This window comes from Rhinolophus hipposideros (assembly GCF_964194185.1).
Source record: "Rhinolophus hipposideros genome assembly, chromosome: 9".
Classification (NCBI taxonomy): domain Eukaryota; kingdom Metazoa; phylum Chordata; class Mammalia; order Chiroptera; family Rhinolophidae; genus Rhinolophus; species Rhinolophus hipposideros.
The window spans coordinates 60,513,527-60,526,369 of NC_138055.1; the positions used below are offsets into that span (position 1 = coordinate 60,513,527).

Below are 12,843 nucleotides of genomic sequence, written 5' to 3' on the forward strand. Positions count from 1 at the left end.
TACTATCCTTGGATAGAGTTGCTAATGAATAGTAAAAAGGCTACAGATGGGCAGAAAAAGAAAAAACATATGTGCCTCAGCCACTTCATTGGATGAAGTAATATATCTTTATTTCCATTAATTTTACTATAACTACAGTTCAATGGAACATTTTGGTTTATAGCTGTGTTTTTGAAAAGTTGTAATGAATTGAATTAAACTATATTCAGCTGGGTCACATTTTGAAAAATTAACCTCAATTCAGTATACCTCAATGTCTAATAAATTTAGTGTTTTTCTATGTTAACATTCTTAATGCGAAGGAAAAAATGCCAAGATACTTCGATATTTCTATTAACATTTTAAAACAAGTACCTTAAAATATTAAGATTATAAAATTACCTTTTATAGAGGTTCTCTACCTTGTTTTATATTAAAATTTGTTTGATTGTACTTTGTGTTTTGAACTTGGTATAATAAAATAAAATCTTGTAAGGGTCGTCTGTCAGAAAGGCACCTAACTAGCCTCACTTAATGTAATTTACCTATATACAGGCTGAATCAACAAAAATAACCTCCTTTAAAATGAAAAGAAAATATTTACCAAGATTTTGTAATATATAACTCTTGACAAGTTAATAAAAATTTTTATATATAAGAATTTTTTTTACCCATTTAGACTACATAATGCATTGCAAGTATGTAGATTTAGTGAAATCCAAATTACTAAAAGCTGATTTTGTAGATTATGTTTTCCTGCCCATTGACCATTTCATTGTTCATTAGCACCTGAGTAGAGGAAATAAAGCAGTTTTTAAAAACTAATCACTTTGGGCCTCACTAATTTAGAATTTATGATGACTGAGATACTAGACTAGAAGTCATCTTATTATAGACCATGGCCTAGATGTTGCCTATAAATTAAAATTGTTTACAAAATAAAAACGGAAATGAGATCATTCAGAGATCCTTAAGTATTTTATAATGGATTTGTTGATTATAAGTCATGCCTTTAAAGCATATTAGTTGATTAAAAGCTAATAATTGAGATTTCTCCAAAAACATTCTGAATTAGTGAGGTATGTAACATATAGTCAAATTTATGTCTGTTCTGTTTTTACAGAGATAACTGGCCAAAAATTACTTCTTGGGATTGTGTTTGGAATTATCTTATGCTGTTCTATCCCTATTGCCTTACATTTTAAAGGCTTGGTAAATCCTTTGATCTTTGTGTCGAAGTTGTATATAATCAGAATGCTGTGGTACCTACAGAGACACAAAGTGGATTTTTTTTTAACATGCTCCCTTAAAAATGAATATTTTAATTCCATTGATTTAAGGAAATTACTTATTGTCAAATATTCATAATGCTTACCTGAACTCAGAAATGGGTGTTTTGGGGTTAGATTTATACGCATAATATCAAGTTGTATATTTAATTTAATAAATTTCTTTTGAAAATAGTTCCCTTTGTACCGTTATTTTTTATAGAAAAGAATGCACTGGAAATTGAAAACCAAAGGATATATCGTGATTTTGCTCATAAATCTTCTCCAGCATTCATTTACTACATACATTGTCATCTGTTGGTTCTTTTCTTTATTTCATAATTAATTTCAAAATTCAGCATTTTTTATCTAATTTAACATTTTCATATTTTTAAAGGTCCCCAGGTGCATCCAATTTTTCAACTTTACCAAAGATCTCTCCTTCATCTCTGTCAAATAATTATAACAACATCAACAACAGAAAGTAAGCACTGAATCTTAAAAACTCTTTGTTTAATTGATCGCCCTATTGTGGTTACAAAAAATCTCTTGTATCTAAAATTTAGGATAAAAGCTTTAATGCATTAAAATTGATTTTCTTTTAAACTACTGGTCAGTTCTTCTAGGAGTAACGTCACAGGGAAGAAAGCACAGTTGTAAATTTCTCAATTTAATACAGAGGGTGCCAAAAATGTATACACATTTTAAGAAAGGAAAATCGTATTAAAATTGTAATACTTAATATATAACAATAACAAAAGATGAATACAGTCGTGTGTATACATTTTTTGGCACCCCTGGTACATATACTATAATAACTTACTAAAAGTGAAATAAAACACTTTCAGAATTTTACATTCTAAACACTAATTATTGAAATATATATAAAAATCTGTTAGAATTCAGTTTTTTAGAAAGAGTACAAATTTCAGATGTCATTTTAGAACTAGATGTGTAATCACTTACAATACATAGTATTTTTGAAGTGTCATTATCAGTGAGTCTCATCTGGAAAGCATACGCAAATTTTTGCATTTGTTAAAAAGGCAGACATTTTTTCTTTAAAAAGTTCAGAGAAACAATTGCCCCATCGTGACTAATATTCAGAATCTTGGAATTTATAAAAGTTAGCAAAAGTGTGTATGTGCTTTATTGCTGAAAGAAAAAAAGTTGAAAATCACTTGGGCTTCAGCAGAATTTCTGACATGGATGTATTACCTTGAAAATTGGCATGTTCTTTTTTTGTTGTTTTTTTACAGAAAAGGATAAAAAGAAAGCTTTTATATTTGTAATTACCAGTCAAAATAGGGGAAGAACTTCAATCCATAGATGATTCTCCTCTTTATTTCTTGGACATATACATTGTGGTTTATGTATTAGATTAATAGTATGTATGTAGTTAAATATTTGCTCTACTTGTCCAGTTCATAAATGGCATCTGATAATCCCAAACAGTAAATTAAAAAAAAACTAAAGCTATTTGTGAAATAATCTTTAAAATAACACCATTAATAGACTACTTAGATTTAATTAGTTTTTCCTTAAAATTCATATTTGGGGAGAATTGACAAAATTATTTTAACATACATCTGGATTATAAATATATAACAATAGCTAAATACTTTGGAAAGGAAAAATAATGAGAAAGGATTAATCCTCTAAACTGACAACATTATAAAGAAATAAGAATTCAAACCACGTAATACTGATCCAGGAATACATTTAAAAGTTAATGGACTAGAAAAGACAGCCCAGAAATGGAATGTTATATATAAAAAAAGAGTTTAGTGTGATCAGAAACCATTCTAGACTGATGGAGAATTGGGCGGGTTATCCAGGAAATCTTGAGAAATGCTGAGAATTTCTCTTTAAAACTTTAAATTACTTTTTAATTGTCAGATACGTAAAAATTAAAAGGCAAATAAATGAAAAAAGTACTGGCTACAAATAACAAATTGAGGGTAAATTTTTTTAATGTATCAAGTTCATAAAAATCAGTGAGAAATTTTCTAAGACAATTAGAAAAATGGGCAAATGATGTAGCTGGGTAATAAAAATAAAAGAATTAAAATATATAAACATTTTAAGTGTTCAAATTTACTACCAACTAGAGATATGTAAATTATCTGGTAAAATCAGATAATTTACATATCTCTAGTTGGTAGTAAAACCAGATAATTTGCCATATAAAAAATTATATGGTAAAAACCATGACAAACTCCCATTTTCCCCCACCTCAATCTCATTGGGAAAAATTAAGTGATGAATATCTTTCTTATAAGGATTCTGTTTGAGTGGTTAGAATATTAATACAGCTTTTCTAGAAAAGAGTTTATTGTGTGTATCAAGATTTAAAACATTTATTCCCTTATTTCAGTAATTCATAAAAAGATATGTACACCATAGAGTAATAACATTACATTGTAGTGTAATAGTGAAATATTGAAGACACTATGAATATCCAAAATTATAGTGTGTATGTTTTCTCTTTTTAAAAACGTATATCCACAGGTAGAGTGAAACGAAATATTTACCTTTAATCTGGTTTATATTTTATATGGTATCTTTTAATTCATCAAAAGTGATTTTTTTTATAGGAGATAAAATATTATTTGTTTCTACCCATTGCAGATGGCTCCCACATTTACTATAAAAGGATTCAGTTCCAGGTGTAACATGTATTTGTAGTTATTCCTTGTAGAGATTTTTAACATTGTGTACAGACTTGTATTGAACGTGGACTGTATTTTGACCGGAATCACTACATTAGAATATGTGGTCTGGTGTGCTTCTGTTTTTGTCTTACTTCCCTCTCATAGTAAAAAGATGACAGTAAAATCTGATTTCAAAATCTCTGCAGAAAATATTGAGAGGAGTTGGAGTGCTGTCTTAAGTTAAAATGTGATTAACTAATGATTACTCCTATGACTAGATTATGTTTTTAACTATTTACATTTGTCTCTTTTAGGTACTAAACCAGTCCTTTCATATTACGAAACTAAGCAAATAGGTGCTGAGGTATCACCATGCTTGAAATTAAAGCTTACCTTTCTTAATAAGGAATAAAATTTAAACATCTATAACATGGAAAGTTTTTTCATTAAAAATAAGTTTAATATTATAATTATCTGAACAATTATTTCACATAAAATTTCTTAACTTTCCATTCAATTTATGGAAATAAGTATCAGCTTAAGACTTCAGATGGAAGTAACATAGTTTTTTTAATTAAAAATATGTAAAATGGGTAATGACCTTTTTAGATTATGTGCAGTTTTCAAACTGCATGAATGTCAAGATATTCTACAAGTATAAAGTATATATTAAAATAGTTAATGACACACAAGTTACATGGAATTTATTTACAAATTCAAGACGAATTAAACTGATGCATTACTAAGAACATTTGTATTTCCATTAAGTAGAAATATTAGTTATAAAGGTAATAACAAAGTATGCTTTGAATTATTTAAGTTTAATAAAGTTTTTATTAAGGACTAATATTGTGAAGACCCAGTTACTGGAATATTGTTTACCCTAAGTAGTTATTTTTCCTGTTACTCCATTAAGTATTTGTTTTTGCCTCAAATATAATTTAACTACATTTTTAATATGTATCAAATTCCTTCTTTTTCTATGTCCTGCATTTTCTCTTTTGCTCCATTTACCTTGATATAATACTGCCTTTTAAAAAACTTGTTAATGCATTTATTATCTCAACTCTTGGCATTCCACATCAGAGTATATTTCTGTTTTTCTGTTATTTCATTTAAAGCTCTTTTATTTGAAATGGAAATGTCTCCCTGTGAAAGATTAAGCCATGAAAATGAACTAGATTTTGGAGACTCCCAGAGCTAGCAAGCCATGTGGCTCTTGACAAGTTACTTGCTGAAAGCATCATTTCATTAACTGCAAAGTGAGCAAAAGTATAGTTATTAGGATTAAATTATAGATTTATAATGTTTATAATGTCAAATATAAGTGCGAATTGAAAAGTCAGTCTGAAATTTTCATACAAAGATGACTCAATTTTACAAAAGAATGTTACATTTTAAATGTGTCTTCATTTAAGGTGATAGTTGTATAACACAGAATTAAATAGTGTTAAAATTCCCATTAAGATTACTGGCAAATTTATTTATTTTTGCAAAGTTAGCGTAGCTTTATAGGATAAGGACTAGCTTACAATCTATGTAACTTAGCTAACAATTGTCACCCCAATAAACTTAAATTAAAAAAAAAGAAAGAATGGAAGCTGTCCTTAGGGCCTAGGTTTCCATGTACTTTTTTGAAGAATTTAAAGAACTGGTTTTGGTATTTTTCATTTCAGGCTTTCATACTTGATGTGGAAAACATATAAAATGTGGATTATAAGTGATCAATCAAAATAGTGTTAAAATATTTTAAATTCATCAGTTTTCATTGTAGTTGAACATCTGGACTCAGTCTCTGAAAAAGGATTATACTTATCCTGTCACTTAAACTGAAATGTAGAAATCCTTTAAGGATTCAGATTTCAAAAGACAAAACCAAAAGCTGTAGTTAGTTTTTTGTTCATTTCTTAGTAAATAGGAATCACTATCCCAGCAAATTTCATCCTATTGTCACAAAGAAGTAGAGGGCTTACAGCATCCATTTGTGTTATGTGTGGTGAAGACAGATATCTGAATGTATATGTATATATATATATATATAGACACTTAAGGAATAAGCATGTAAATGTGCTGTTTGTTAGTCTTTTCACTTGTGTGCACATGCATGTGTATGCATGTAGTCACGAGTGTGCATTTTCGCATACCTTCCCTGGGTGCTTGGAGACTGCTTAAATTTTATTATAAAATATATATATATAACAAATAAAAAATACAAAAATAGGCAGAATATGTGTTTTTTCTTAAATGTGTAGAATGTGTAAAAAATATAGACCTGTTTTGTGGCATATAGCAGACATTTATTTTTAGCACATCTTAAAAAATAGAAGAAAAATAGGATTCACTTTTTTTGTTAAATGTCTTGAAAGTTGATTGAAAAATCCAATCAGTTATTGAGTGAATATATATTTAATTGCTAATAGGTGCCTTGTATTTTATTAGTTATTGGGAATACAAAATAAAACATGAATTACAAGGTTAATGACGTACAAAAACCAAAGGCTGCTTGAATTCTGTTTGTTTCATACTTCCTTTTTTAGGTTTAAAACAAGCAAATAGCTACAAGACTAGAAATTCTGAATTTGAATTGATCGAGGTTTTGTTTCTTTGCGCCATATTTTTATTCAGTCCAGGATAGATTGTTTTTTTGAGTTGGTCTTTTTTGTTTGTAGTAAAGAAGGGTGTTTCTTAAAAATACAACTGTGTGAGTAATTTTTGGTTGATGTGGTTTTGTGTATAACTTGTTTAAGCTTGGTGCGTGCGTGTGTGTGTGTGTGTGTGTGTGTGTGTGTGTGTGTGTGTGTGTGTACTAAAGGCTTTGTTAGGACAGGTAGGATAGTTCACTTAAACTGTTATAATAATAAAGTGAGAGCATAGAGCTACAATAAAAAGTATTTAAAATTATAAGTAAAAACTTTTTCAGAATACCAGGAACAAATTGTAGCCAATTGAGATTGTCAGTTAGTGATTCACCGTGTTTATCTGTAACACTGTTTTTTATTTACATCATCTTTTGCTTTTAGCAAGTGACCTTGATTCATGTTCAGGTTTGTTTTAATGAATAAAAAAAAAGTGATTGAAAGTATGCTTTTGAATTATATCCAAAGTATCCATCATAAATATTTTATAAGATAACCTATTAAAAATTAAAGGAAAATCTGTACTTTTCCATAAATTACTTTTTTATTACCTGTGAAAAGACAAGGGGCTCATTTAACGTATTGATAGACTTTTCTTGATAAAATTACCATGATTCTCTAAGGTTGAAGATTATATAGTTTTGTTTATTTCTAAGATTAGTATTTATTATTACCGATAGTACAAATTATCCTGAGGTTATATTCATCTAGTTAAATAAATTTCATTCTTCTAACAAACTAGAACAAAAAAAGCCAAATAATATTAAATGTACTTACTTAGAATCATTTCATTTCTAATCTCCTAGGCTTTTTTCCACATTTGAATAGTAGATTTTGCTGGTCAAGCAAAGAAATTATAAATAGAATCTTCAAAGCATTAGAATAGTGATGTCACAGAGGCCTTTGAAATTTCTGCTCTCACCTGTAACTAAAGCCAACTCTTCCTGTTTCTACTGTTCTTACTCTGTTACAGTAGCAGGATATAAATGGAACATAAATGAGATGATTTATTGCTGCGGGTGGTGTTTACAATCTAAATGTTTTAAATTTGATGAAGCAATGAAGAATGGAGCAAGCTGTGAAGCTGCTCCAGTTAATCAAGGGTAGCAAGATATAATAGTGGTTTGTTTTGATTCGTATGGTTATGTGATGCAGTGATTTTGTTGATTGGATGTGGAGTGTTGTAATTAAGGGAGTATTTTGATTTAGGTTTATGTCTTAAAAAGAACCTGAGTGAAGTGCTTTATAAAAAATTTTAATGACTGACCACCTACCTCATATAGGTTTAAAGTACTATGTTCATCATAACTATATTGTAATAATTGGCTGCATGATGAAAAATATTTTTGTTTTCTTCCAGTGTGAAAAACTCAAATTACTGTCTCCCATCATATACTGCTTATAAGAACTATGATTATTCAGAACCTGGAAGAAACAATGAACAGCCAGGCCTCTGTGGCTTAAGTAACTTGGGAAATACGTGTTTCATGAATTCAGCTATTCAGGTAGGTATTTCCATACATAGAAAGTGAAACTCATGTGTTTCATGGAAATCAGTAATACAAGAAGAGTAGAGTTGGGTTTTAAATGTCAGAACATGATTATTATGTGTGTTTCGAGTTTTTATTTTCAAGGAAGATTTAAAGCATACACATTTGACTCATTTTAATACTGGTGGTAGAATATCATTATCGTGTTCCTCAATTAGGGGTCATGTGATTGATTACCACATAGAGGATCAAATATCATTTCACGCAAAAATATAATTCCAAACAGAAAACCTACACTCTCTGAGAAGAGAAGAAAGCTACTGAGATCGCTACATATTCAAGAGAAGTCTCTTGCTTTTTTGGATATCAGTGGGAATGTTGGAGAATGAATATTTTGTGGTTGCCAATCCTCTAACTCTAGATAAAATTATTTTTAAATCTTTTTTTTTTACTTTAATGTGACATTAAGATTTTTAAAAAAGAGAAAATTTTATAAACCTTCTTTTGTGTAAATATTTTAACACAACATTTGCCCTTAAAGATTTTATTTTGGGCATATAAGAGATCGTTGCCCTTTTTGTCCCTTTGTCTCTCCACAGAGCTTCCCTTTTCTTCCTGTTATCTCTATACCCTCTTTCAGTTTAACTTGTTAAATATTTTTGTCCTTGATTGATTTTGAACTAATGAGATCTGCGTATATTTTAATATCACTGTCAATGATGTGTAAAATAGAGCTGGTTATTTAATTCCCCTTTTTAAATAAAATCCTGTTTTAAAAAGCGCCAAATAATTGTATACTGTTTTTGATATTTGAATTTTAACTTTTTTTTGCAAACTTTTTTTGCAGATTGTAATTTTTAAATCTGCAATTTTCTGTTCTTTATTCATATTTAATACTGAACCTCTATGCACAGGAAGTGACCAAAGATACATATTAAATAGAGTATGGATTGATAAGGACGTTATTGCAAACCTTGTTGACTGAGAAAAATATAGGACTCTTCACCATCCAAAATTCTAAATAAATCTTTTTATATATTGTATTTAATCCAGTTGTCTCCTGAATTAACCATTGTCTTTGTAACATTCTTGGAAAATTAGGATTAAACTATCATAAATCTGTAGAACAGGATTTGGCAATCTTTTAGAAATGCACAAGGAGTCATAATTGGTTAATTTCTGATTTCTTGGTTTAGAGGTGAGCTACTCAGGAAATACCTTCTCTGCTCAAGCAGGTACTGGGTAGGTTAATAAAGTATTCCTTTAAACCTTCTTTGATGGGTAATATTGTTTATACTTTAATATGAATCATTTTATTCAAAATTGTTTTTCTAGGATCCTAGCAATAGTTAAACAAACATTTAAAGTTTTGATCTTTAATTTTGTGCAAGAGGAGAAAGAGAACTCATCTGAGAAGAGCAAGCCAAAGCATATTATACTGACAGTTATTTAGATGACAAAGTTAAGTAAGTGCACGGGGGCTGAGCTTTCACAGGGAGGGACAGGCAGACAAATTGTAATTTTGTTTGAATATCTGTTGGACTACCCTACTTGAATACTGAAAATCATCTTTAGTACCATCTCTGGGAAATGTTTAATATAAGTGGTGGTTATATCAGTACCAGAAAACCTTCTTTTAGTATCATCAAGTCTTTCATTTTTATGTAACTCCTTATCCTTTCACTGCCAAAATTACTTTGGTTCTAGAGACTTGATATAGCTTGAGAGTTTTTTTTTTCTTTTTATATTCTAGTATAGAAAACCAGTGTTGGTGCTTTTTCATAAGAAAATATTTTTAAAACATTGGGCATTAAAAATTTGAGTTTTTCAGAAGAAAACAAAAATGTTCATACTAATCATAGGAGGATCTGGCTTGCATTCCGACTAAGGCAATATTACGTTCTAGTTTCCTGTGCCTTTGATATAGTCTGTTTACTGTTTATCTCCATGTGGTTAACTGCCGTTATTCAAAAATGGATACTAAAATTAAATCTTCTAATCAGCTATGCTGAGCTAGATTTGGTATTTATTTCCCATTCTTGTCTATGTTTTAGGGTATTAGAAATTTCATTTTATTAGTTTTTGCTTCTGTTCAAAGCAATTTTATTAGATTAATTGGTAGATGTAATGCTGACCCTCTCTCTCAATATTATTATTATTTCACCTTCACATGCTCCATTTCAACTGAGATATAGCCATGAGGATGAGGTTTTTTAGGGTGATACTTTGTTATTTTCTGGTAATAATCATAAAATAAAAATTTTTGATGGAAATTTCAGCAAAGTATTTTAAGTAGTGGGATTATTTCATGTCTGTATCTTGGTTAGAAACTGTATTTTATTTAAAATAAAATTAAGCAAGTTGTAGAAGAGAAAAAAATGAATTTTTATCTTTGCTGCTGTTGACTTTTAATCCAAATCCAGAATTAGAAAAGCTAGTACTTCGGTTTTATTTTCTTAAAGCTTCTATATTTTGAATTCATTTAGTTGTAAGCTCTCAAGCTGAAAAGTCACCATAGAAAGAATACAAAATGGTGGCAGTAGCCTTTTTCCTTTTCTTTAAAATAAACACACATGTAAGTTTGTAGGTCCACAGATGAAAATGATAAAAGATAACTAATAGAGTTGTTTTTTGAATATTTTTTTACATACTGTTTGTTCAATTATGCTTTTTTCCAAGATTGAAGACAATTACGAACTTCAGAAAATATGATAAAACATTTCTACTGATAATATAAATTTTAATGTAATTTCTTACATTAATTAAAGAATCCTAAAAATATGAGTGGGCATTTTAGTACATTAGACAGTATAATTATTGATATATCTAAAAAAAATGAGTGTCAAAAGCATACTTTTTTTATATGTGAAAAAGGATTATGCTTCACCTATCAGTAGCCTGGAAATAATGAAAACTTATGATTGCTCATGATTAAAAACTAAACACCACCAATCTGAGTGTGATTTAATATTATTTAATTTAATATATTGGTGTTAAAGAGTTTCTCTGAGGTAATGGTATGTGTATTAAATTTTTCTGATGAGTATAGGACTGCTATATAATTTCAATTTATTGAATTAATATTTATTTAATGTCAAAATGTGAGACTTTGGGACATATATCCTGACCTTACGAAGAGTATATTCTAGGTATGGTGATTTTCAAACTTTTTGCTTTTTAACATGAAAAAAATTTTAATTATAACTATGAAAAGTTTAATTGTATAATCAATATTTAAACAGATGTAGTGAAGTTGCTTTGGTTGGGTGAAATGCCCAGAGCCCCATCTATTTTCTTTTACTTTACTCGTGGCCCTAGAAGCATCCTCCTGGGATCCCAAGACTCTGAGGAATAGTTTAAAGACCATATTCTGGCTAGGAAAACACATTAAAAATTAATAATAGGATTAGTACCCTGTTTCTCCGAAAATAAGACCTAGTTGGACCATCAGCTCTAATGCGTCTTTTGGAGCAAAAATTAATATAAGGCTCCGTCTTATTTTACTATAATACAAGACCGGGTCTTATATAATATAATATACTACTAATAATAAATATAAGACTGGGCATACTATAATATAATATAGTATAACATATAATATAATTTTTCATATTAATTTTTGCTCCAAAAGGCGCCTTAGAGCTGATGGTCCAACTAGGTCTTATTTTCGGGGAAACACAATAACACAAATTATGGATTTACAGTACCTGGATTGAAAACCTGTTTCTCCTACTTGTTAACTGTGTTACCGTATACAACTTATTTCCACAACTCATTTTTCTTGTTGGATGAGGAAAATAATACTACCTATATCTTAGGAATTTTGTGGGGATTAAGTGAGTTGATAAATATAAAGGTGTTGGTATAGTGACTGGTACATCATAAATAAATAAGTACATATGAGGTTTATTATTTTGTTTGTTTTTAAATTCAAGGAGTTAAGCAAAGAGAGACGGGAAAAATTTTGAATTCCGTAATCCCTGTATTTGTTCTTTTCTACAAATCTTGTTCCACTTTGGCTAGATCTAGTGAATGAAGAAAGAATTTAATGTACTTTTAATTCTTTTTCACTTAGTATTATTGCAACAATGGTATTTATCATTTGCTCCATTTCTCAACTGTGTTAGTTTAGTTCTCCCTAGGCAAGCTGATAAGCAAGTGATATATAACATGGACATGTTTATGGATATTCAGTCTGCAGGGAACTGAAAATTCTTGAGTTCTGGTTATCCCTGGCCTCAGCCTCCTGTGGAGTTTATGATTACAGGCATGTACCACCATGTCCCAGTGGTACCAAGAAGTTAACAAAATAGCTTTCTAGTGCACTAAATGTGTTACTCCATTGAGAGAATGTGTAGCTTTTTTTAAAAAACTGGAGGTAATTTTAATTAGCATTAGTTGAGTAGATTCAGGAGCACTCCAACCCTTGTCTTCTTCATTGCCGAGGCCTAGGAGGCTCATTGGCTTCCTGGAAGAAGCAACTCTTCAGATGGATTTGAAGCTGGGGAGTGATGTGGTCTTTTCCACTGGAAAACAGCATGGCGTAAGATTGTTGTTTCCAAACTTTTAACTTGGAAGTAATAAGGCTCCTTGGAAGTAATAAGGCTCCTTAAATAGAGTCCAGGAAGTTATTTAAAAAATCATAGTAATCAAGGACCTGTTTGTTATTCCTGTCATACAATGTAAACTAAATTGGGATTCCAAGCATTTTTTCCCCCCAAGCATTTTTAAAGTCAACTTTATTCTTGTGATCTGTTAGGATAGGACAAATTTATTCAATAAATTCAGAAGAATATTAAATATAAAGTTTAAAGTT

At 29.6% G+C, this 12,843-nt stretch overlaps 1 protein-coding gene across 6 annotated transcripts in view; it reads left to right on the forward strand.

The window, feature by feature from the left end:
* Positions 1-12,843, forward strand: part of USP15 (ubiquitin specific peptidase 15) — a 115,186-nt gene that overhangs the window by 67,492 nt on the left and 34,851 nt on the right. For 3 of the 6 annotated variants that reach the window (XR_013993942.1, XM_081058416.1, XM_081058418.1), the window contains 2 exons: positions 1,645-1,731; positions 7,898-8,042. Coding sequence is in view for 4 of the 6 variants with exons in the window: in XM_081058416.1 (XP_080914542.1) it covers positions 1,645-1,731; positions 7,898-8,042 (232 nt within the window). In the remaining 2 variants the exon portion in view is untranslated. The remainder of the gene's footprint in view (positions 1-1,644; positions 1,732-7,897; positions 8,043-12,843) is intronic. The other 3 variants (XR_013993943.1, XM_081058417.1, XM_081058419.1) reach the window with 1 other exon arrangement.